The following is a 27,460-nucleotide window of genomic DNA, read 5'->3' as shown; positions in this document are numbered from 1 at the left end:
CGAGTGGATTAACAAAATGTGGTATTTACATATGATGGAATAGTATGCAGCAATAAGACGAAATGACAACCTGAAGCACATGATAAGATGGATGAGCCTTAAAAACATAGTGCTGAGTGAAATAGGCCAGACGAAAGGATAGATATTGTATGATTCCACTTTTATGACCATGGTAAATGTGGCTGAAGGATGCACTGACAGAAGTAGATTGGCGAATGATGTTGTATACTTATAAACAAATGTTGTGCTGCTACAAAAAAAGAAAGTTGTGAGGCATGCAATGATGTGAATGAACATGTGGGACATCTGGTGGTAAAATAAGCAGAAACAAGAAAAGAACAATGGTATGGTTTCCTTTAGAAAATCCTTACAAGAAAACAAGGGCCTAGATTATAAGCTTCTATAGCAGACACATTTAATCTGGAGTGGTAATTATTATTTCCGGATTTTGAGAGGCTGTTTTATATATATCTATATATTACCTGATATTAGAGATAAGAACGAAGCTGATAAGGTTGGGGTTGAAGTAATTCAAAACACAGAGGTAAGTTAGATAATGTCTATATTTTAGAACCATACATACTCTTTGAGACCAAAGGAAGAAAGATTTATTTGGTCTGGAACCGAAATTTTCTGTAGCACATAATCTAACTCATCCTATCTGTATAGCTCATTTGAACAGTTGAAGCATAGGGAGCCCAGAATAAGAAAGAGGCCCTTTAATCCTGTATAGCTTGATGTAATGCTTGAATACGTCCTATATTATATTAAGCAGATAATCAAAAAGTATTGGTGAGTGCACGGGTGATTCAGTGGTAGAATGCTCCCCTCTCATGCGGGAGACCTGGATTCGATTCTTGGACCTTGTACCGCCACCCTCCCTCCCCAGAGGGGAAAATCGTATTGGCAAAGTCCCTTGAGGAATGGGAGAAAACATATGAAACTATTAAACTTTACCATCAGGAAATCCCCTAATACTGTGTCAAAATTTAGGGACACCCAAATCAGTGGGCTATATCCTTGATCTTGAGGCTTACCTTTGTGAAGCTTATGTAGGTATCAGAGAAGCTTAGCCTAACTATAAGTATGCCTAAGAGTTACTTCTGGAGGAATCTTTTATTGCTCAGGTGTGGCCTCACTGTCTCTAAGCCCAACTCTCTGCAAATGAAATCATTGTCCTCCCCACTACATGGGACATGACATTCTCCCAGGTGAAAGTCTCCCTGGCAACGTGGGAGATGACTCCCAGAGATGAGTCTGGCCCTGGCACCATGGAATCAACAATTCCATCCTGACCAAAATGGGGAAAAGAAGTGTAACTAATAAAGTATCAGTGGCAAAGAGAGTTCAGGTAGAGACAAGAGGCTACTCTGGAGGTTGCTCTTATGCAAGCTTCAGTTAGACAGAGCTACCTATCGTAGCCTGCCAAACCCCAACCAGGACCATTCTAGCCAATCCCTAAAGAACACCTAGGGCAATATGCAAGATTCCGCAAGGGTCCCATGCACTAGAGTAACTTTCCAGAAACCTGCAACCTCCAGATGGGCCCCTGGACCAGATCAGTCCTGAAATCTAGAGGGCCCAGCCTCTCCAGAACATCAGCCAGTTCCATCTCCCTACCCCATATTAATGACAGACCCTTCCAACATGAAAAAGTGAGAATGGCCATAGCCCAAACATCCCTAAAGAGAGGGATAGAAAAATCAAAGGGGATGGTGGAGTTATACAGAGAAGATAGGATTTAACAAATGGATATGATTGCTGAATCATTAAATTTTAGTCTCCAATTTCTTAGAGCAGCTAGAAGTAAAAACCTAAAATTGTGGGATTGTAACCCCGGTCAAACTCTGACATGTGTTCTACAACTGATTGTGGTGTTGTGCTTTGAAATGTATTGCTTTTTTATATATATGTTATTTTTCACACACACACAAAAGTCAATTGTGTTGATAAAAAAATATTTAAGCCTTCTAGCCTCCTATATTCTGGAGCAGCTGGAAAGAAGTATCTGAGAGGATCATATGGTAGCCCATGACAAACTCTGGGCTTTGTCCTGTAACTACTTGCTGAAGAATGCTTTGAAAACTATTATTTTTTTATTTCTTTGCTATGTATATATGGTATACTATACAATGAAAAAGTTTAAAAATAAAGAATTGTAGATGGAAATCAGAGTTGTGTTTTGCAAAAGTATTAATAAAAATCTTTGAATCAATTTATGGGGTACATTAATTGGTCCTCATACCTTATGCCCCAATTACAGAAATAGTGGAACAAGTAAATTGTAGAAATAAAAAATAAAATATGTTGTGTGCATTTTTTTAACACAATGATTTCTTTCCAATGTTTAACCTTAAGATACTAATCAAATGATAGCTAGCATTTTAATATGCTTAATTATGATGTCAATAGAAAATTACATTAAGAATTCCTTAAAGGCTCAAGTCAAGCCCGTTGAGACTTTCAAATAACCCACCCTACCTCTTCAGTAAGTTGATATGGAAACCTGATGGATAAGTGTCCTCTGTTCTCGTTTATCAACTCTCATCTTTTTACCCCAGGGCCTTTTGTTGCATTACATACCCTTAGATATAAGAATTCACAATCTTGACTGGAAGTATTTTAATTCACACACACCCATAGTGCGCACTTATAAAAAAGTTAGAAAAGAGAGAATGATTTATGTTCTTAATCCTTAGCACCTTTGCTTTTTCTTAAAATTTTTTAGTTTGTTTTATAAAGAAGTCAGTGTATTTGCTTCCATTTGGACCACTTTGCCTCTGAAAACGTAATTATATCCAAAAATGACAATGTATGTTGATTTATCTGAGGCTAACTTTGACAGACATGAATGTTTTCTATGTACTTATAACCCAAAAGTCAAATATACATTGGCTTAGATGGGCAAAAATACTTTGAAGAACTGGAAAAAGAATTCTATTACATTGAAATCCTTAAATAATGGTATGTTAAGTGTTCTTTTTCAGTGTTTCATTCATAGGAGAATGTTGATAATTTCTGTATTATCTACATAGAACTGTGGTCTCAGATTCATTTGTATATATATCCATTCAGAATAAACAGGAGTATAAAAATACAGCTGAGGTTAATTTGTAAGATTCCACACGGGTTCCAGGCGCTAGAGTAACTTGTGAGAAACCTACAACCTCCAGATGGGTCCCTGGTCCAGATAACCGGAAACCTAGCCCAGACTCTCCAGAACATCAGATAGTTCCATCTCCCTACCCCATATTAGTGACAGACCCTTTTAACATCAAAAATTTAGAATTGCCATAGCCCAAACAACCCCAGTGAGTGGTATGGAAAGATCAAAGGTGATGGTGGAATTATACATAGAAGATAGGACTTTACAAATGAATATGAATGCTGAATCATTAAATCGATACCTCTTTTAGTCCAATATTTTAGAGCACCTAGAAGTAAAAACCTAAATTGTGAAATTGTAACCCATGTCAAAGTCTGACGTATGTTCTACAGCTAATTGTGGTGCTGTGCTGTGAAATTTATAGCTTTTTGTATATATGTTATTGTTCATGAAAAAAGGGAAAAAATGTCAGTTGTGATGATAAAAATTATTTAAGCCCTTTAGCCTCCTATATTCTGGAGCAGCTAGAAGGAAAAATATGAGAAGATTGTGTGGTAGCCGATGACAAACTCTGGGCTCTATCCTTTAACTACTTTTGGAGGAGTGCTTTGAAAACTGTTGCTTTTTTATTTCTTTGTTTTGTATATATGTTATAGTACATGGTTAAAAAAGTTTTAAAAATATAGCTAAGATATATGGTATTTTGAGGGATTGCGTGTGATAGCTCAGTTATGTTTGCATTTTGATCCAGCCACTCTAATGCAGCCATTTAATGCTAGGGATATTTAAAATCTAGGCATTTTGCTATTTTGTTGCCATATAAAAGCTGAAACACCTAACTGCATTCCTGAATGTGACTATAATTCTGTTGTATCCAAGAAATATGAATTAAGGATGAGGTATGGATTAAAGTAATGTGAGGTGAAAATTTGGACACCTTGCGACATAAACTATATATAATATTATATATTTTCCATAGTTCCATAATTTGGAAAGGGCCATTTGCCATTTTTTTAAAAGTTGCTGGTTCTCTTGAGTTCACTTTTATCTTAGTTGATTTATTTCTTGGATTCTTTTATTTCCCCACCCTCCAAATTACTGTCCATTGGTAAATATATATATGTATGTGTCTGCTTAATGTAATTGTGTTTTGATGCCTGTTTTACATTTGAAAACCTGAAGGATGAACTCCTGATTTGTAAGTTTATTACATTTACCTATAATTGGGTATATATTAGCCATAGAGTAGAGGAGAATTCAGTATATTTTCCTTAATCCTAAATATTTGCTATTTGTTTTAGAGGCAGTCCACAAGTGAAGGGAACACCTCATTTTAAAGATGAACAACGTGCTCCATCATTACATTTAGAGATGAGGAAGATACTGGATTTGCAAGCACCTATCATGAGGTACAGTACTGGTTCAATTTAGCATTTTGTTATGACAATATACAATGTATTTGGTTAATCACAGTCATTGAATTGAATTAGAAGTTGAATGGTAATTGAATTTAATTACCTTAATTGTCATTGATTTTAATTACCTTAATTGGCTTACTGTGTTTTTCCTCCCCAGCTCCAGCATGCATTCACTATATGAGTATCAGGAAAGTTCATTTCATTTATTTTAATTGAAGATAATAGTCTTTTTAACCCCAGGAATGATTGATGAATACTTATAAGACATTGGAAATTTTACAGATGATGCATCGTTTTACTTAAATTATTGTAATAAAGTCCATATATGTTAAGCTTATTGTTTAGAAATATGTCTTTTTTGATAATGTCTAGAATTGTTTAGAGATGCTGCCAGACCTTATTTGGCAATACAGCATTTCTCACCTAATTATAAATCCAAGAAAAATTCTGGCTGAATGCTAGATTGGAAAGGAAATTAGATCATGGGGTATCTGGATCTCACTGCCTCCTTATCTATCATTTTTGTGTGATTAGCTCCGCAGTCCTTCTAATTATATAAGCCACTAATAAGGAGTACTCTTTAACTTTTCCTTTTTTCTCAACCTGATGGTCAGTAAGTCAACCCCTTTATGTTTAATATTTCCTTTCCCTTTTATTTACTCTCACTATTAACTAATTTAAAACCTAAATTATTTCTTTTTCTTGACTAATTAGAATACTTTTTCTATTAGAAACTCTGTATCTAGGCTTGTCCTTTCCTATACCAAAGCATAAAAGCCTTAGTAATTTGGATTTCAGCTCCTTTTCAAGCCTCATCTCTTGTTGTGGCCCCTTCAGCCCTATAATACACCCATACATAACTCCATAACTTGGTTTACCCTACTTTCTGTTGCATAAAAATTTACTTATTTTTTCAAGATACCCAGCAGAAGTAGCCCCGTCTCTGTGAAGGTTCTTCTGTTTTCCTGCCCTTACTTCAACCCATGTGTCACTCTTTCCTTTGTACCTCAGCTGTGCTCTGTACATCATTACTTCTCTACTCTTTTTGGGCATTACAGTGAGTCACAGAGCTGTAAAAAAAGACATGTTCATATTATACCTTGAAATTCTCTTTCAGAATTTCTTTATCTTAAAAGGTGTACATCTCATCTAGCACTTGGCTTTAAGGGGATTCCAATGTGTCCCCGGCTCTCCCTTCTCCCCACTGTCTCTCTGCCTTCTCATCATCCCTCATTGCAATGTCTGATAAAATCCTCAGTCTTGGCCTACCTCAGGACTGTTGATTCTCCAACCTCTCCTTCCCATGATCTCTTATATCCAGTGCCCAGTCCAGAAACCCAGAAGGAAAAAAAAAAAGAAAAGGTATACAGATGATTTGTGGCCAGTTAACTTGTAACATTTTACCTATAATACTTTATGTATTTTCTTCCTCCTTTTAGGTTATGACTATCTGTAGTAACCATTCAGGGAAAGGTTGTTGAAAAAAAATGAAAAATCTCTGTCCTATCTTTTCTTTGCTGCAATTGAAAAATAGTGAGCTTTTGCTACTTTTCTTTATTAAATATTATTAGAGTAGAGTTTTACTCAGACCGTTTAAAGGAGGAGAAAGACCTTAGAACAACTAAGAACATTCTAAGCATAGGTAGGGAAGAAATCTTTGAGTAATTGACTTGAATAAAAAGATACCTTAGCACATACTTCCTGAGGGACTGAAGAAGAGTCTCCCACGGAAAGCACTAGCACATATTCTGAAAGGGGAGAGGATACAGAAAAAATTGGAATGTGTTACCAGATAGAAAATATAATAACATGATCAGTTGAGATAAGTTGAGAAATGTAGATATAGTCACGTTCTATATAAAATAAAATAGAAAAAAATTTCATGGAAATTTGTGTATTGATTTCTTGTACACGTTCTCTTGTGATATTTATTTTAATTACTTGTTAGATACTGGCTTTTATTCCTTTCATTTCTGTCTTACTTGTCAGGCCACCTATTTTCTTGTTAGCCCTGGAAAATATTATCAGCATGAGAAAAAACACCAAGGAAAATATTTAATACTTTTAGGTTAATTGAAAGAGGCTGTCTCCTAGGGTACCCAACTGCTGCAAAAGAATACTTGCATTCATTAATGCTGTTAAAGAATTGAAAATATTAAAAGTATTAGGAGGGTAATCTAGTTATTATCTTTGTGATCCTTGTAAAGCATATTTAACATTTGCTTTTAAATTCTCAAATGTTAAGTAGTGAATATTCATTTATTTGTCTGTAAAAACTTAGTAACAATGTTTATTGACCATAATTGTTCTCATACCTTCTGAGAAATAAACACTGTGAAAAGATAAAGATTACTTCTTATTTCTGCCTTTATAAGAGTCCTACAGTGACAGGATTTAAAATTTTGCATAGTTTCCTTGAGATGCTCTCTGATTTTTTAAAATACGAACCTATTGTTTATGTACTACATGTGAAGTATACCAACTATATATTTAAAGGAAACCACAAATAACAATTTAATATACCTCTAAAGTAGTATATTAAATTTGAGAAATTAAATGGTACCTTTCTGGTATGATCTGTCAGGGCTAGACCTATCATTTGAAACATTTTTCCTATGATATGGTTATTTCTTACTGTTTTTTTGACAAAATAAAAATATATTTTACTATTTATTTGTTAACATTTCTTAAATTATTTTACTATGTAGACGTGAGTGTTTTTCCTCAGCTAATTGCAGTAAAAACAATTTCTTTGACTTTTCAAAGGCTACAGTGCACCTGAATAGGAAATCACTGAAAGAAAAGTATGGGACATTTCACCAAATTAAAATTGGAAAATATTTGGAAATGAACAAAAATGACATTATACATACAGAAATTTGGAGGCTACAGCCAAAGCATTGTTGAAAATATAGCCCTAAAAGTAAATCTTAAAACTGTTGAGAATTAGTGAGCTAAGTATTTTTCCCCCTTAAAAAAGTAACAGCAAAAACAAACCCAGAGAAAAGAAAACAAAGGATAAGGACAAGAGTAAAATATAAAAGGAGCATACAGTAAAGAGGATCAAGAAGCCAAACTATAGGGAATAGTAAAAAAAAGGAAAATCTCCAGCTCATTTTATGAGGCTAAGATAGCCTCTATATCAAAATCTCACAAACACAGTATGAAAAAGAAAATTTAAAGGCCAGTCATACTCAGGAATGTAAATGCCAAAATTTTATATGAAATGTATAAGCAAGCACTGTTAATCCTTTTCCAAAGGGATAAGAGTTCATAGCCAAATTAAACTTATTGCAGAACATAGGGTTTATTTAACATTAGAAATTTATAGAATTCCCAATATTAATAGATTAAAGGGAGAAAAAATAGTATGATTACCATATAAAGAAAAGGCATTTAGTAAAATTAAAAATTAACTCTTAAAAGAAAAAAAAAACCTTGAAAAAGAACCAATGTGGAATTTCTTACTCTGATAAAGATTGTTTACAAACAAACAAAAACCTGCTGCAACCATTTTTGTAGAAATGGTAAAACCAGTCACCAAGTTCATGTGGCATGGGAGGGGATCCCAAATAACCAAAGCCATATTGAAAAGGAAGAGCATATTTGGAGGACTAACATTGCAGAATTCAAAACTTACTACAAAGCTACATAATCAAAAGAATGTGGTTCTGGCATAGGGGCAGGCATATAGATCAATGGCATAGAATTGAAAATTCAGAACTAATCTAAAAAATGAAAAGAAAAAGAAATCTATATATCTGGCCACTCAGCGAATAATGCTGGAAAAAGTGGATGATCACATTCAAAAGAATGAAATTGGACCCCTACTTCACACCTTATATTAAAGTTAACTCAAAATTCAAAAATGACTAAAATATCAGTGTTAATGCCACAAAACTCTTCCTCCATCTGTCAAAAAAGTTTCCCACCCCACTTGAATTCTGGCATTCATGTTTTATGACCACTTCTGAAATAATTCCTTGGGACAGACTACTTCAGTTAGCTAGTGATTTTGATTATTTTAGTCCACTTAACTCCCCCCGGGAACCTAGGAATTGAAGTAACCCCACCAAAATCCTTTGGGTATACATAAAGTGGGGAAGAGTGATCATAGGGGTAAAAACAGCATCTGTTGTAGGCTTTTTAACTTGAGCTTCAGAACTTTAAAAAATAAAGATGATAGTAAAATGTTGCTAGTCCCTTTTCCCTCTCATATGTAAAAAGGTTTGTTTAAAAAGTAAAAGAGAATTTACATAGGTGATAATTTGTTAAATGGATATAGAGGGAGTTATGCTTATGGTGGTGTGAAGAGGTTGATGACTCTTCTCCATAATTAATAAGCATAAAACTGGGGGGAGAATATGAAAATCAACCATTTAAGGGCACTGAAATTTCCAAAGGCAGACAACAAACTCAGATGTGTTCGTTTTTTACAAAAACAGCTGGAGCTTCAGGAAAGAATAGCAGGGTTCAGGTTTTCTTGGTACCATCCCCACCTCTGTCCCCATTACATTGGCAAGAACTATAGTTTTACCAATAAAGGATGTGAAAACCAATGGTTTTGTTGCCAGAGAGTGCAGACTCATTTTAGGACAAGAGATGAAAACCCTCAGCTTTCACAGCTAAAAATTGTAAACCTGATAGGGAGCAAATAGGGAAAAGTTGCAAGTTTGTTAAATTAAGATTTTGGTCCCAGTTGGGACAGGCAACTTGATAAGACAGAAAGTTAATAGAGAGATCCTGGAGATGAGAGAGCTGTAGAAGGGCTGAGATAATCTCCTTTCCCTGGCTGACAAACTGCACTCAAATTCTCTTAGGGACAATCTAAGAGAGACTGCCAAAAAGTAAAAACCAAAGTAAACTTGGGAACTGGCTACAACTTTGAGTGTGTTTCCCGATACCCAGGGCTCAAGGTGTTTGATCTCACTTGTCCACAATCATTAGAGACTAATTAAGCTATGCAGACACAAGGACAGTCCCTAAAGGCCAGGCTAAAAAAAAAAAAAGTAAATATTTCCAAAGAATTAAATGACTTTATAAATAGAGAGCCTCAATAGGGGAATAGAAATTAAAAAACAAGACTAAATGGATATTCTTGAGTCAGAATGTACAATAACAAAAATGAAAAATGTATTAGATGGCCTAAATAGCAGTTAAAGATAGATCAATAGATTTAATCCAATCATAAAATGCAAAGATTGAAGAAAAATGAACAGAGCCTCAGTGACCTGTGGACAGTGTCAAACATACCTACATATATGTAATTGGAGTTTCAGGAATAAAGAAAAGTGGTCAGAAGAAAAACGTTTGAAGAAATAATAGCCAGTTATTTCCCAAATATGGTGAAAAACATTTATGCATAGATCCATGAAGATCGAACAAAGTCCATATATATTAAACACAGAGCAAGCCAAACCTAAACATATATTAGTCAAATGGCTCAAAGACAAAGAGAAAACCTTGACCACAACCAGAGAAGAATGACATCAAGTACTGGAAAACAACAATAATATAATAATAGACTGGCTTCTCCTCAGAAGCAGTGGAGAGACCACTAGGCAGTGAAATGGCATATTTAAAGTGCTAAAAGGAATAATGCCTGATGACCAGTATATCCAACAAAGTTAATGTTAAAATGAATGGATGGTACCATTTTTGTCCCTGCATAAATATAAGCATTAGAAAATAACTTAAAAAGAGAAAATACCCAACTGTAAATTTAATGAGAAATATATAGGATCTGTCTGAAAAAAACATTTTAAATACTGGAATGACCTGAAATATTTAAGTAAATTCACTTACTCTTGAATTGAGAGCTGACCTACAGAATAATTGGCCAGCACCTTTTAGAATTGTCAAGGTCATGAAAGACAAAGACTAAAGAACTGTTCTAGATTAAAAGAGACTAAGGAGATGTGATTAAATGCAAGGTGTGCTTCTGGAGCTAAAAAAAAGGACATTAGCAGGACACTTGTCAAAACACAAATAAGTTATGTAAATTAGATAATAGTATCTTATCAGTTTTAATTTCCTGATTTTGATGATTGCTTGTGATAATGTTTATAAAATCTGGGTGAAAGGTATATAGGAATTCTTTGTATTGTTTTTACAGCTTTGTTGTAAATATATTGTGCCAAATTAAAAAAAAAACTTATTCTTGGAAAGGGAAACCTAATATTGTAAAGATACCCAGTCTCCCCAAATTAGTCTAAAAATTTAATGTAATGTCAACCAAAGAACTGAATCAATATAACAACACAATTTTTATAGTGTTCCTAAAATAAAAAATATATACAACTGAATTCCTGTCAGGTAAATAATGAGCTGAAACTGGACTAATTAGACATTGAAGTGTATTATGAAGCTAATTAAAATAGTTTGGTATTTGAAGAAGAAATAAACTAATCAGTAGATGGAAAAGTCAATCCAGAAACATATGTAAACACAAACAAGAATTTAGAATATGATAAAGATATTTCAAATTAGTAGACAAAGATAATTCAATAAAAGGCATTGGTATTAGGGGAAAAAAGAAAATGGTAAATAACCCATCCTCCTCCAAAATATGCACAAAACCATAAACAAGTTCAAAAGATGAAACACATGGAGAAAATTATTTGCAGCCTATCTGACAAAGGTCTTAAATTACAGAGTGCTTATACTAATCATTAAGAAAAAGCCAAACAACCCAATTTTAAAATGGGCAGATAATGTGAACTGCAGTTTATAGGGGAAAAAAAAGGTGTCCAATAAATATGTGAAAAGATTGCTAATTCATTCATTATTAAAGAAAAGCAAATCAGAATATTGGAATAACATTTTTCACATTTCTTACTGACAAAAACTAAAATGTTTTGGCAAAACTGTGAAGAAATCAGCCATCAGCCCTTAACTCTGGTGGACTTTCTGAAGGGATTTTGGAAATATTTATAACAATTTAAAATGTACTTATACTTCAACCCAGAATCCCACTGTTAGGAATTTACCTGTGAATATGTACTCAGAAGCATACCAGAGCATTCATGATCATTTCATTGGTATATGGGATGGGTGTGAGCAGATGAAAGCAATCATAGAATCCATCAGTAGGGGCCTCATTAATAAATTAAAATATGGTATTATAGAATACTGTACAGCCGCTGAAGAGAAAGAAACTAGATCAGTATGTGCGTATGTGGAAATATCACCTTCCTGTACTTTGTAGGTTTATGGCTTCTGCTTGGGCGATAGCTCCATTTAAATGTGTTACATGCACTTCAAACTCGATATTGAAACCTGATTGCATGTCATGAAGACGCTGTTGAGGGAATGAGTATAAGACAGGATAGAGCTTTCCCTTGAGTAGGAATTCAGCAAAGAACGGGCTAAATAACATTCCTTAATGACTCAGAGTGACAAAGAACTTATATTCAAAGAACTAAAAAATGTGAATAGCATAGTAGTAAATGCATGAGTCATGTCAGGGTTTTATATTTTTATTTTCAATCCATTAAGAAGCTATTATAGGATTTTAAACAGGGGAGCTAGATTTTAAAATTTGTGGTAGTAAGAGATCTATTGCTCTGTGGAGAATGGATTGTGGCACGTTTAAAGATTCTTAGGCCTTTAACTGGATACAGATCAGTCACAATTATATGGATGATATACTGCTTTGTCTTCATGATAGCCTTTTTTTATTTTTTTTAATAAAAAAGAAACGAGAACTCACCTGAACAGAAAATAACCCCAGTATGATCATATAGTCCATGTTTCTCAAAAAGATACTGATAGAATTTAAAAACTCAGAATGGACAGCACAATACTACCTCACTGTAATACAATTATGTTAAAACACTGAATGAAGCTGAATGTGAGAATGATAGAGGGAGGAGGGCTGGAAGCACAAATGAAATCAGAAAGAAAGATAGACGATAAAGACTGAGATGGTATAATCTAGGAATGCTTAGAGTGTACAAATTTTTAAAATGTTTTTGCGTGAGAAAGAACACAAGAATGTCATTACTGCAGGGTGCTGAAAATAGATGGTAATTAATATTTTACAATTTTACCTTATGTGTAAGACTAAAGCAAAAAATGTTTATTTGGTACAAAATTTATATTTTGACTAGTGCATTTCCTAATATAACTTATGTAGACAGCTTAATTGAACACCATAAGTACATGGAACCATGAGACTTTGTTGGTTTGTCCAGCGTGATGGGGACAACCAAAGCAATACGGTTTGTTCATATGAAACTTAACCCCACAAAGGATAGGTCAAACCTACTTAAAATTAGGCCCAAGAGTCACCCCCAGGAGAACCTCTTTTGTTGCTCAGAAGTGGCCTCTCTCTCCAGCCACCACAACAAGCAGACTCACTGCCCTCCTCCCTGTCTATGTGGGACATGACTCCCAGGGGTGTGGACCTTCCTGGCAACCTGGGACAGAAATCCTGGAATGAGCTGAGACTCAGCATCAAGGGATTGAGAAAACCCCTAGAATGAACGGAGGCTCAGCATCTGGGGATTGAGAAAACCTTCTTGACTAAAAGAGTGAAATGAGACAAAGTGTCAATGGCTAAGAGATTCCAAACAGAGTCGAGAGGTTATCCTGGAGGTTATTCTTACTCATTAAATAGATATCACCTTGTTACTCAAGATGTAGTGGAGAGGCTGGAGGGAACTGCCTGAAAATGTGGAGCAGGGCATGTTTCTTCCAGTAGCCATGTTTCTTTTAAATTTATTAATTAAAGAAATTAACAAACCAAATAAAACATTAACATATATAATCAGTAATTCACAATATCATCACTTAGTTGCATATTCATCATTTCTTAGAACATTTGCATTAATTCAGAAAAAGAAATAAAAAGACAATAGAAAAAAATAAAATGAAAACAGAAAAGAAAAAAAAAGTTTATACCTACCATACCCATTACCCCTCCCTTTCATTGATCACTAGCATTTCAAACTAAATTTATTTTAGCATTTGTTCCCCCTATTATTCATCTTTATTCCATACGTTTTACTTGTACGTTGATAAAGTAGATAAAAGGAGCATCAGATGCCCCGATGAATCCCAGAGTGATTCTATCAGTGAGTGGAAAAGTATTCCCAAATCCCCGTTTGGGGAATGGTGAGAACGGGGAGAAATTCAGCTTCCCCAAGTTGAATTCTTGATATTCTCACAAGAAGTGTGACAACCAAAGCTATAGGTTGAGCCCCCAGTCTTGGGGTTTGTTCATATGAAACTTAACCCCACAAAGGATAGGTCAAGTCTACTTAAATTTAGGCCTAAGAGTCACCCCCAAGAGAACCTCTTTTGTTGCTCAGATGTGGCCTCTCTCTCCAGCCACCGCCATGAGCCTCTCACCACCCTCCCCCTGTCTACGTGGGACATGACTCCCAGGGGTGTGGACCTTCCTGGCAACCTGGGACAGGGATCCTAGAATGAGCTGAGACTCAGCATCAAGGGATTGAGAGAAACCCTAGAATGAGCTGAGACTTACTGAGATTGAGAAAACCTTCTTGACAAAAAGGGGGAAGAGTGAAATGAGACAAAGTGTCAATGGCTGAGAGATTCCAAACAGAGTCGAAAGGTTATCCTGGAGGTTACTCTTACGCATTAAATAGATATCACCTTGTTGTTCAAGATGTAATGGAGAGGCTGGAGGGAATTGCCTGAAAATGTAGAGCTGTGTTCCAGTAGCCATGTTTCTTGATGATGACTGTATAATGATATAGCTTTCACAATGTGACTGTGTGATTGTGAAAACCTTGTGTCTGATGCTCCTTTTATCTACCTTGTCAACAAAGGAGTAGAACATATGGAATAAAAATCAATAATAGGGGGAACAAATGCTAAAATAAATTTAATTTGAAATGCTAGTGATCAATGAAAGGGAGGGGTAATGGGTATGGTAGGTATAATCTTTTTTTTTCTTTTTTGTTTTCATTTTATTTCTTTTTCTATTGTCTTTTTATTTCTTTTTCTGAATTAATGCAAATGTTCCAAGAAATGATGAATATGCAACTAAGTGATGATATTGTGAATTACTGATTATATACGTTGATGTTTTATTTAGTTTCTTAATTTTTTAATTAATAAATAAATAAATAAAAAATCTTTGGTATACTAGATAGCTGTGATGAAACCCAGGTACTCCATATCAAAAGTTTCTCTGAGGACAACTTAAAATGTATTTTGCGTATATTTTTAACTAAGGATAATAGTTATATTTATGAACCGGTACAGCATTAAAGATGTGTGGTATTAGTACTAGGACAGGGTCCTGACATCTCCCTACCTTTAAGGAGGCAAGAATTAATCCTTTAGTTACTAGTTTTTTTTTGAGAGAGGAATTTGGTGTTGGGCAGGCAATTTGAAGGCTTAGAGAAGAGGTTTTTTTACCAGTCTCTGTTGGTATTCAGTTTTTAAACAACTGAAAGTTCTTTACCTTGTTTGTCACTGTTATTTTAAAGTTGTTGCCTGCTAATTCCAGCGTTAAGATTGTTTTTGAGATTATTTGTTGATATATTTAGACTCTGGGTCACATTTTCCTCTTTATTATTTGCATATCTGGTGGTGTTTTAGTTGCAACATTGTGGGTGATAATGTTATAGAGACTCTATTCTGTTCACTTTGTTGAAAGAATGTTGAGCTTTGCCTAGCAAGCAGTTTAAATTACTGGAGGATAGGGTTGATCTTGTGAAGGTTTGGTTTCAGGATCCTTGATGGATCCATTATAGTTTTGCTTGTAGTTCTGAAACACAGTCTTTACTCCAAAGGTGTGGGTCCTTCTGAGAAGTAAGTGCAAAGTTTAAGGTGTTTTTCCGTTCCCTCTAACTAACAGAAGCTCATTCTCAACTTTGTCTCCTCTGCACTGGGCATCTGCCGAAATCTTAGTTCATTCAGCTTTCTAGCTGTGGTTCTTCCTTGAGTTTCTTAAAATCTGGCCCAAATTATGTGCAATTGAATTATCAGCCAAGGATTTGAAGGGTATTTTGTATGCAGCTGCTGTGCTGATAAAATTTCTGTCAGTCCTGATCTGACTGCTCAGCTCTAGACCTATATTCCAACTGTTGATAGATATCCCATAGCCATCTCAGACTTGCCTAAAATTATCTCCCAAGCCTATTCTTTCTGTATTTAATGTCTTGGGTATTGGTGTCAGTCTGCCTAGTAGCCCTCTCTATTCTCCCTTCTTTTCACTTTCCACGTTTAATTGGTAAACCAACCTTACTGCCTTTTTCCCCTTTTTTAGCTGCCTCCGAGCCCCTAAAACCCCATATTTTTCCATACTTTTGCCAGACATACTTCTTTAAAAGAAAAATAAAATCTGATCACTTTGCTCTCCTATTTGGTAGTTTGCTTACTGCCTTATCATTAGAATACAAAACTCCTCTCTGTTTTATCCCAGGGGAGATTTTTAGTCCTCTTCTTCCTTTCTCTTTCTACACCCACTTTGTCTTCCAGACATGGAGCTCCTGCTGTTCTCTGTGGATGATTTGTAATGCTTTCTTGCCTTTATAAAGACTATTCTTCCCCCTGAAATGCCCTCACTCGTCCTCATTCACCTGGTTACCCACTGTCACTTCAAGACCCATAGTAGATGCCAGGTGTCATCTTTTGTGTAAATTATTTACTGCCTCACTCCTACTTGGGACTTCTGAAACCTCGTCTTAAAGGTATTACTACTTTTCCTGGTTAGATCTTCTTTTGCAAATAGACTGTTAGCTCTCAAGATGTAAGCAGTATTTTGCTTTCTCTAGCACCTAGTTTCAGTATCATACATAGTTAACATTTATGTTAAATGTTATGTTAAAAAAAGTTTATGTTAAAAAAAACCTATGCTTTTTTCTTTTTCCTTAGCGCTTATGACATTTTAACTTCACCTTTTCTTATACCCTGGGAAACACTGAAAAAGACTTTCACTTGGTGTAAAAATGCTTTTTAAATATTTCAAATTGCTTTAATCACGGTGCAAACTTTAAAATATCCTACTTTGGTTTTGAATGGTTGGATGTAGTGTGATAGATGTCAGAATTGTTTTAGCAAACAGACAGCTCAGGTGGAAGAGGATTCCTCATAAGCTACATGCTGAGAGTTGTGAAGAATAGCTTAAATGTATTACTTGGTCTTGAGCAAGATATTAATTGGTATCTTTTAGAGGAGAAAGAAGTGAATATATCAATTCACTTACTTTCTTGCCTGAAGTGTTGTAATTCTGTAACACTTGGGCGGTGGTTCTCAACCATTATTCTGCCTTCACACCATTCATATGCCTATTATATTCCTGTCTTAGCTCTCATATACACTGATTCCTCTGGGGTAAAAGCAGGGAGAGAGGAGTAGGGGAGAGAGAGGAAAAACCTAGACTGACTCCTGCTGAATGAAAATCCCTGGTAATCTAATGATTTCCCCACTAAATTTCCTTTCTAGGCATGTAGTAGGTCTAAAACAGATTTTTACTTGACTAACCACTTGCTACACAGAAATTTCATCATTAAAATATAAATTTCAAATGAAAGAATATATAGTACTTTAAAAGGTGAATATTTTTAAAACTTTGTATAAACTGGTAGTTGACTCGAAATGCTGTGAAATGTAAGAGTTGAAGCTGGGTAATGAAACATCTTATTCTGATCCATTTAAGTGCTTAAGTTGGGAAGAAAATACAGTAAATTCTTGATTATCTGATAGCCTTGGGGAATGAGTCATTAAAGTCACATTTCCAAAGAACTGAAGGTTTAGTTTATGAATTAAAACATGAAAAAGCATTTTTTTCACCATTATGGATTAAACATTTTAAAAATACATAATTAGGGACCAAGTGTTTGTCAGGGAAAGAAGGAGAAAGGACAAGGGAGAAGAAAGAGGATCCCATAAATGAGACCACAAAGGACTGGCAGAGGGGGTTTCTTCTTATGAATGAAAAAAAATTTAATATTATCTGAGCACATATTATATACATGTAATGTTTCTCATTCTTTCCTATATTTGAGTTCTTCACAGCATTTGAGTCTATTGAATATTCTTTTTCTTAACTATGTCTTATTCTCCGGTCATTCTTAATACCGGTTTCTACTGATTGCCTGATTCTCTTTACCCTCCTCTGCCAGTCCTTCGTGGTCTCATTTATGGGATCCTCTTTCTTCTCCCTTGTCCTTTCTCCTTTTCTTTCCCTGACAAACACTTGGTCCCTAGTTATGTATTTGAAACTAAGTGGCCATACAGAGGTGAGAAAGTAGACATTTATTTCCCCATAGGTGAGGAAGTAAATGTTAAGTATCTTTGCAGTTAGTGGTAATTATTTTTCAATATTTGACTGACAGGTCTTCTGAGGGAGAGATTATATTTTATTTACCTTTGAATCGCTAACACAGAGTACAGCATTTCTCATGGAGCATGGGTTTTTTGTAATGGGATTACAAAAAATCTTTGTAAATGACTGAATGTTTGGGACTCAGTGATAGCCTTAAAATAGACTGGTATAGAGCTATGCTTTATAATATGGTAGTCACTAATCACATGAGACTCTTTAAATTAAAAGAAAATAAAAATTTCAGTTCTTCAGTTGCACTAGGTATATTTCAAGAACAGTCACCACATGTGGCTAATGACTATCATATTGGATAGTACAGATTAAATAGAACAAATAGAACGTTTCCATCATTTTTGAAAGTTGTATTGGATAGTGCCGGAGGATTGTTACCTTAAATACTCTGTGCTGCCGGATTGCCATCCTGTTTTTAGTTCTTGTCACTTATGATTTATCCTTCCATCTTCTAATTTGTGGTTCCAGATTTCTGTTTTTTAACGCAGTTCATCAAGATTGTAGTAGTTCTTCATTTCTTCCAAAATTTATGCTTCTAGATTGAGTTGTATATAGATGAAGTTACTACTTTATCTAAATCCCTAAATTCCATATTAATGGAGATGTTTTGTAAATGGTTTCATGATCATTTTTGCATGCATATTCCCTGAGGGAATTATATTACTTGTTATTGTTTTCCCAGTGCTCTCAAGAGTTGACTGTAAATTGCTTTCTTCCCTTCAGTTTGCAGTCTGTGCTGGAAGATCTCCTGGTTGCTACTTCTGATGGACTTCTTCATCTTATTCACTGGGAAGGAATGACAAATGGAAGGAAAGCCATTAATCTTTGCACAGTACCCTTTTCGGTAGATCTGCAGTCGTCTAGAGGTAGTTATACTTTCTGCCTGGGATAGAACAAGATGTTTAATATTTGAGAGAATCTAGTTAAATATTTTGTATGGATGAAAATTTTGCAAAGAAGGAATATACATTTGTTTGTCAAATAGTTTAATTGTTCAGTGTTGTTTAGCTATCCATAGAAGCAAAAGGTGAGAATTATTTGCATTGAGATTTTTTCTTTTTTTATTGTGAAATATAACATATATACAAAAAAAACAATACATTTCCAAGTATTTTTTAATGAGTAATTACAGAACAAATTTTAAAATTTTGTATGGGTTACAGTTTCATGATTTTTGTTTTTCTTTCTAGCTGCTCCAAGACACTGGAGACCAACAGAAATGTTCATTTAATGATTCAGCAGTCATACTCATTTGTTAAATCCTATCTTCCCTGTTATGTTCCTCCTTCTCTTTAAATAATACATATACATAAAAGCAATACATTTCAAAGTACATCACAACAATTAGTTGTAGAACAAATTTCAGAGCTTGATATGGATTATATTTCCACAATTTTATGTATTTATTTCTAGGTGCTCTAAGGTACTGGAGGCTAAAAGAAATATCAGTATAATGATTCAGTGCTCATACTCATTTGTTGAACCCTACCTTCTCTGTATAACTCCACCATCACCTTTGATCTTTTTCCTACTCTGTAGGGGTATTTGGGCTATGCCCATTGTAACATTTTCATATTGAATGCACTGAGAATTTTGCAAAGAGATATATACGTTTGTTTGTCAAGTAGTTTAATTGTTCAGTGTTGTTTAACTGTCCTTATAAAACAAAAATATGAGAGTATTATTTGCTCTGAGAATTCATATTTCATGTGTTTATTTTTACATCAGCAGGTTCATTTTTGGGCTTTGCAGATGTGCACATCAGAGACATGGAATACTGTGCCACACTTGATGGATTTGCTGTTGTGTTTAATGATGGTAGAGTTGGATTTATTACACCGGTATCGAGTAGATTTACTGCAGAGGTATGACTTTGAATGCTTATTTTCTTTATTTTGCATTTATGAATTTGCCCTTTGTTATTAAATCCCTCTTCTCTACTTTTTTTTTTTGCTTTTTTCTCCCACTTTTGAAATTCATTTATGATTCAAGAATTGTTGTTAATTCAGTTTTTTACGTAGGTAATATAAATTTAATAGTAATACCATAAAATACATTTATAAAAATCAATTATTTAGTTTGGTTGTTAGAAATAATATATATCAGCATAATACTTATAGTGCTACAAGGTAAGATTTTATTTTTCAAATTTTGTATTGTCAAACAGGCTCAAAACTATACCTATAAATAAACAAATAATTTTATGAAATATATTGAAGAAAAATGATAGTCCCTGTTTTCCTCACTCCGTTTATTATTGAAGGCAATTTCTCTTTTGTCTTTTAGTGGCTATTTTTATATTTTTTTCTACAGCTTTGAGTATTTCCTTTAGCTTTAAGTTTTTAGGGTGTATTTGTTGACCTCTACGTGTGGAAAATGACAACTTCCTTCCTTCTTCTGTGACCCTCCCATGTTTATGTATTCCACCCTTCTTCCCAGTATAGTTTTTGTGATTTTCATTAAATTAACATTCATTTTTGTATTATTGTCACTGTGTGAACCCTATTAATAGCTAAGCCATATAACATGTTAGGGTTATTTTTCCTTTCCTACACAGATTTTCTTATTCACTGGAATTAATAATTGCCTTGTCCTTTATATTTACTTAGTTTGTATGTACTTATCACTAGTTCAACTTCAGACTCTCTGCTGATTGTCTGAATATTCTTTCAGTTCTTTCAAATGTATTAGATATCCTTAAAAAATTTTTTTGTTGGTGCCTCTGGTCTGCTCCAAATGGACTAGTTGCTAACTGTATAGCTTTAACAGAGCTGTATTTTAGGCTCTCCATCATCATCCTGAGGATTCCCTTTACCCCTTCATTTCTATGAAATGCTTTTGATAATTAATATATGGATTTGGCTGCTGTGATAAAAATAAATACTAAAAATTTAAATTCATTGAAAGCTCTGTGGCCTGGGGTGAGTTTGGTTGACTATGATCTTTACCACAGGATGAGCTGACTGAGTTATTTCCTTGAGGGACCTGCTATCTTTAGATCTTTTCTTGGTCTTTTTTAATGTGTCTTTGGAGAAGAGTCCTGTAATCTTCTTTCCAGAAAATATATACCAGATGTCCCGATATTCTGGAAATTGAATTAGGAAAGAACAAGGCAAGAGAGTCCAAATTTAAGATGTAAACTTTCATTTACTATCTCTATTTTCAGTTTGAGTCAGAGACCACTCTGTTTTGTTGTTGTTTGTTTTGTTTTGTTCCAAAGAAAATAATCTTTTTTCTTCCGGAGAGGAGGTAGGCTGTTTCTTGACTACATAGCATTGGAAAAGTGCTCTGGGAAGACCCAGCTGCTTCCTAAACAAACTTTGAACAAGCCCTACTGCTTTTAGTCCTTCCTTTCAGAGACACCTAAATTTTTTAAACTTTTGGGTACCCTGCAATGTAAATTTAGTTACTTCGCAACTTTCTTTACTTTAGAATTCTGCTTATCCATATGCTTTCTGGCTTGTAACACTGCCTATTCTCCCATTCTTTATCCTTGCAGGTTTATGACTTTTAATCAAAAGAATTTTCTGTAGTTGCAGTTTGGGTTTTAGGTGTCAGGGAGGCTAAATATTCATATTCAGTCTGTTCCCTTTAACTAAAAAGGATTTTACATTTTTAAAGCCTTTTTTTAATCTACTCAGAATCAGCTTTAGTATCACTCGTAACTATTTACTATTAGCAAATGTATTCAAGTAGTCAGGCACTACATAATACATTAGTGATAACATGTCAGTATATATATAAGAATTAAAATAAATCTTTTCAAATCTCATTTTTTCCCCTAAAAATTGTGTGTGTGTATATATATTTATATATATATATATATATTATTATTATGTTTGGGACTTAAATATTTTCACTGAAAACAGAAATATTAGAGCTTAAAAAGTGATTGAGGGGACTTCCGGAGAAGATGGCGGCTTAGTAAGATGCGCGGGTCTTAGTTCCTCCTCCAGAACAGCTACTAGAGAAGTAGAAACGATTCAGAACAGCTCCCAGAGCCACGACAGAGACCAAGAAGACAGCATACCCCATTCTGGAACAGCTGACTGGGTGGGAGAAACCGCTCCGGTGAGATCGCCGAAGGGCGCGGGCTTCCCCGGGCCGGGGCGGCAGGTGGCCAGAGTCCCTCCCTCCCTCCTTCCCGGGCCGGCTGGGAGAATTGGACAGGCGGTCCCCTCAAGCCGCGGCGGCTGGAGCCCCCCCCACACATGCGGCCCCCCGGAACAGCTGGGAGAATTGGATCGGAGATCCCCAAGCTGTGAAGAACAGCGACCGGGGTCCCTTCCAAACATGTGGCTTCCTGGTCCGGCTGGAAATGGTGGATGGATGCTTCCCCGGGCCGCGGTGGCTGGCGCCTCCCCGCCACACTTGGCACCCCGGGCCGGCTGGGAAATTTGGACAGGCGTTCCCCCCAAGCAGTGGAGGCTGGCGACCCTCCCCGCGTGCGGATCCCCGGGCCAGCTGGGAGATTCGGATTGGCACTCCCCCAGGCCGCTTTGGCTGGTGACCCCCCCCCCACAGCGAGAGTTTTCCAGGGTTGAAGGGGCCACAACATCTTTTGCTGGTGGGACCCGCAGACAGTGAGTGCCACGAGCGCCACCTACTGGGCAGGATAAGAAAAACAGAGCCCAGAGATTTCACAGAAAAATATTTCAACCTGCAGGGTGTTACACCCAGGGAAATCTAATTAAATGCCCAGATGCCAGCAGAAGATAACGGATCACACTCAGAAAATTGAAAATATGGCCCAGTCAAAGGAACAAACCAATAGTTCAAATGAGATACAGGAGCTGAGACAACTAATGCTGAATATACGAACAGAAATGGAAAACCTCTTCAAAAACCAAATCGATAAATTGAGGGAGGACATGAAGAAGACATGGGCTGAACAAAAAGAAGAAATAGAAAAACTGAAAAAACAAATCACAGAACTTATGGGAGTGAAGGACAAAGTAGAAAAGCTGGAAAAAACAGTGGATACCTACAATGGTAGATTTAAAGAGACAGAAACTAGAATTAGTGAATTGGAGGATGGAACATCTGAATTCCAAAAAGAAACAGAAACTATCGGGAAAAGAATGGAAAAATTTGAACAGGGGATCAGGGAACTGAATGACAATATGAAGCACACAAATATACGTGTTGTGGGTGTCCCAGAAGGAGAAGAGAAGGGAAAAGGAGGAGAAGAACTAATGGAAGAAATTATCACTGAAAATTTCCCAACTCTTATGAAAGACCTAAAATTACAGATCCAAGAAGTGCAGCGCACCCCAAAGAGAATAGACCCAAATAGGCGTTCTCCAAGACACTTACTAGTTAGAATGTCAGAGGTCAAAGAGAAAGAGAGGATCTTGAAAGCAGCAAGAGAAAAACAATCCATCACATACAAGGGAAACCCAATAAGACTATGTGTAGATTTTTCAGCAGAAACCATGGAAGCTAGAAGACAGTGGGATGATATATTTAAATTACTAAAAGAGAAAAACTGCCAACCAAGACTCCTATATCCAGCAAAATTGTCCTTCAAAAATGAGGGAGAAATTAAAACATTCTCAAACAAAAAGTCACTGAGAGAATTTGTGACCAAGAGACCAGCTCTGCAAGAAATACTAAAGGGAGCACTAGAGGCAGATATGAAAAGACAGAAGAGAGAGGTATGGAGAAGAGTGTAGAAAGAAGGAAAGTCAGATATGATATATATAATACAAAAGGCAAAATGGTAGAGGAAAATATTATCCAAACAGTAATAACACTAAATGTTAATGGACTGGATTCCCCAATCAAAAGACATAGACTGGCAGAATGGATTAAAAAACAGGATCCTTCTATATGCTGTCTACAGGAAACACATCTTAGACCCAAAGATAAACATAGGTTGAAAGTGAAAGGTTGGGAAAAGATATTTCATGCAAATAACAACCAGAAAAGAGCAGGAGTGGCTATACTAATATCCAACAAATTAGACTTCGAATGTAAAACAGTTAAAAGAGACAAAGAAGGACACTATATACTAATAAAAGGAACAATTAAAAAGAAGACATAACAATCATAGATATCTATGCACCGAACCAGAATGACCCAAAATACGTGAGGAATACACTGCAAACACTGAAAAGGGAAATAGACACATATACCATAATAGTTGGAGACTTCAATTCCCCACTCTCATCAATGGACAGAACATCTAGACAAAGGATCAATAAAGAAATAGAGAATCTGAATATTACTATAAAGGAGCTAGACTTAACAGACATTTATAGGACATTACATCCCACAACAGCAGGATACACCTTTTTCTCAAGTGCCATTGGATCATTCTCAAAGATAGACCATATGCTGGGTCACAAAGCAAGTCTTAACAAATTTAAGAAGATTGAAATCATACACAACACTTTCTCGGATCATAAAGGAATGAAGTTGGAAATCAATAATAGACGGAGTGCCAGAAAATTCACAAACATGTGGAGGCTCAACAACACACTCTTAAACAACAAGTGGGTCAAAGAAGAAATTGCAAGAGAAATTAGTAAATACCTCGAGGCGAATGAAAGCAAAAACACAACATATCAAAACCTATGGGACGCAGCAAAGGCAGTGCTAAGAGGGAAATTTATTGCCCTAAATGCCTATATCAGAAAAGAAGAAAAGGCAAAAATGCAGGAATTAACTGTCCACTTGGAAGAACTGGAGAAAGAACAGCAAACTAACCCCAAAGCAAGCAAAAGGAAAGAAATAACAAAGATTAGAGCAGAAATAAATGAAATTGAAAACATGCAAACAATAGAGAAAATCAATAAAACCAGAAGTTGGTTCTATGAGAAAATCAATAAGATTGATGGGCCCTTAGCAAGATTGACAAAAAGAAGAAGAGAGAGGATGCAAATAAATAAGATCAGAAATGGAAGAGGAGACATAACCACTGACCTCACAGAAATAAAGGAGGTAATAACAGGATACTATGAACAACTTTACGCTAATAAATACAATTTAGAGGAAATGGACGGGTTCCTGGAAAGACATGAACAACCAACTTTGACTCAAGAAGAAATAGATGACCTCAACAAACCCATCACAAGTAAAGAAATTGAATCAGTCATTCAAAAGCTTCCTGAAAAGAAAAGTCTAGGACCAGACGGCTTCACATGTGAATTTTATCAAACATTCCAGAAAGAATTAGTACCAACTCTCCTCAAACTCTTCAAAAAAATCGAAGCGGAGGGAAAGCTACCTAATTCATTCTATGAAGCCAACATCACCCTCATACCAAAACCAGGCAAAGATATTACAAAAAAAGAAAACTACAGACCAATCTCTCTAATGAATATAGATGCAAAAATCCTCAACAAAATTCTAGCAAATCGAATCCAACAACACATGAAAAGAATTATACATCATGACCAAGTAGGATTCATCCCAGGTATGCAAGGATGGTTCAACATAAGAAAATCAATTAATGTAATACACCATATCAACAAATCAAAGCAGAAAAATCACATGATCATCTCAATTGATGCAGAGAAGGCATTTGACAAGATTCAACATCCTTTCCTGTTGAAAACACTTCAAAGGATAGGAATACAAGGGAACTTCCTTAAAATGATAGAGGGAATATATGAAAAACCCACAGCTAATATCATCCTCAATAGGGAAAAATCGAAAACTTTCCCCCTAAGATCAGGAACAAGACAAGGATGTCCATTATCACCACTATTATTCAACATCATGTTGGAGGTTCTAGCCAGAGCAATTAGACAAGAAAAAGAAATACAAGGCATCAAAATTGGAAAGGAAGAAGTAAAACTATCACTGTTTGCAGACGATATGATATTATACGTCAAAAACCCAGAAAAATCCACAACAAAACTACTAGAGCTAATAAATGAGTACAGCAAAGTAGCAGCTTACAAGATCAACATTCAAAAATCTGTAGCATTTCTATACACTAGTAATGAACAAGCTGAGGGGGAAATCAAGAAACGAATCCCATTTACAATTGCAACTAAAAGAATAAAATACCTAGGAATAAATTTAACTAAAGAGACAAAAAACCTATACAAAGAAAACTACAAAAAACTGTTAAAAGAAATCACAGAAGACCTAAATAGATGGAAGGGCATACCGTGTTCATGGATTGGAAGACTAAATATAGTTAAGATGTCAATCCTACCTAAATTGATTTACAGATTCAACGCAATACCAATCAAAATCCCAACAACTTACTTTTCAGAAATAGAAAAACCAATAAGCAAATTTATCTGGAATGGCAGGGTGCCCCGAATTGCTAAAAGTATCTTGAGGGAAAAAAACGAAGCTGGAGGTCTCATGCTGCCGGACTTTTAAGCCATATTATGAAGCCACAGTGGTTAAAACAGCATGGTATTGGCATAAAGATAGATATATCGACCAATGGAATCAAATAGAGTGCTCAGATATAGACCCTTTCATCTATGGACATTTGATCTTTGATAAGGCAGTCAAGCCAACTCACCTGGTACAGAATAGTCTCTTCAATAAATGGTACCTAGAGAACTGGATATCCATATGCAAAAGAATGAAAGAAGACCCGTATCTCACACCCTATACAAAAGTTAACTCAAAATGGACCAAAGATCTAAACATTAGGTCTAAGACCATAAAACAGTTAGAGGAAAATGTAGGGAGATATCTTATGGATCTTACAACTGGAGGCGGTTTTATGGACCTTAAACCTAAAGCAAGAACACTGAAGAAAGAAAGAAAGAAATGGGAACTCCTCAAAATTAAACACTTTTGTGCATCAAAGAACTTCATCAAGAAAGTAGAAAGACAGCCTACACAATGGGAGACAATATTTGGAAACGACACATCAGATAAAGGTCTAGTATCCAGAATTTATAAAGAGATTGTCCAACTCAACAACAAAAAGACAGCCAAGCCAATCACAAAATGGGAAAAAGACTTGAACAGACACCTCTCAGAAGAGGAAATACAAATGGCCAAAAGGCACATGAAGAGATGCTCAATGTCCCTGGCCATTAGAGAAATGCAAATCAAAACCACAATGAGATATCATCTCACACCCACCAGAATGGCCATTATCAACAAAGCAGAAAATGACAAGTGCTGGAGAGGATGCGGAGAAAGAGGCACACTTATCCACTGTTGGTGGGAATGTCAAATGGTGCAACCACTGTGAAAGGCAGTTTGGCAGTTCCTCAAAAAACTGAATATAGAATTGCCATTCGACCCAGCAATACCATTGCTGGGTATCTACTCAAAGGACTTAAGGGCAAAGACACAAACGGACATTTGCACACCAATGTTTATAGCAGCGTTATGTACAATTGCAGAGATGGAAACAGCCAAAATGTCCATCAACAGACGAGTGGCTAAACAAACTGTGGTATATACATACGATGGAATATTATGCAGCTTTAAGACAGAATAAACTTATGAAGCATGTAATAACATGGATGGATCTAGAGAACATTATGCTGAGTGAGTCTAGCCAAAAACTAAAAGACAAATACTGTATGGTCCCACTGATGTGAACCGACATTCGAGAATAAACTTGGAATATGTCATTGGTAACAGAGACCCGCAGGAATTAGAAACAGGGTAAGATAATGGGTAATT

At 35.6% G+C, this 27,460-nt stretch overlaps 1 protein-coding gene across 4 annotated transcripts in view; it reads left to right on the top strand.

Moving 5' to 3' along the window:
- Window positions 1-27,460, top strand: part of RIC1 (RIC1 partner of RAB6A GEF complex) — a 241,998-nt gene that overhangs the window by 109,263 nt on the left and 105,275 nt on the right. For 3 of the 4 annotated variants that reach the window (XM_077148250.1, XM_077148248.1, XM_077148251.1), the window contains exons 4-6: window positions 4,408-4,515; window positions 18,566-18,708; window positions 19,571-19,707. In XM_077148250.1, the coding sequence (XP_077004365.1) occupies window positions 4,408-4,515; window positions 18,566-18,708; window positions 19,571-19,707 (388 nt within the window). The remainder of the gene's footprint in view (window positions 1-4,407; window positions 4,516-18,565; window positions 18,709-19,570; window positions 19,708-27,460) is intronic. The other variant, XM_077148249.1, reaches the window with a different exon arrangement.

Source organism: Tamandua tetradactyla, chromosome 2 (assembly GCF_023851605.1).
Source record: "Tamandua tetradactyla isolate mTamTet1 chromosome 2, mTamTet1.pri, whole genome shotgun sequence".
Classification (NCBI taxonomy): domain Eukaryota; kingdom Metazoa; phylum Chordata; class Mammalia; order Pilosa; family Myrmecophagidae; genus Tamandua; species Tamandua tetradactyla.
This window is presented reverse-complemented; position numbering and strand designations above follow the sequence as displayed.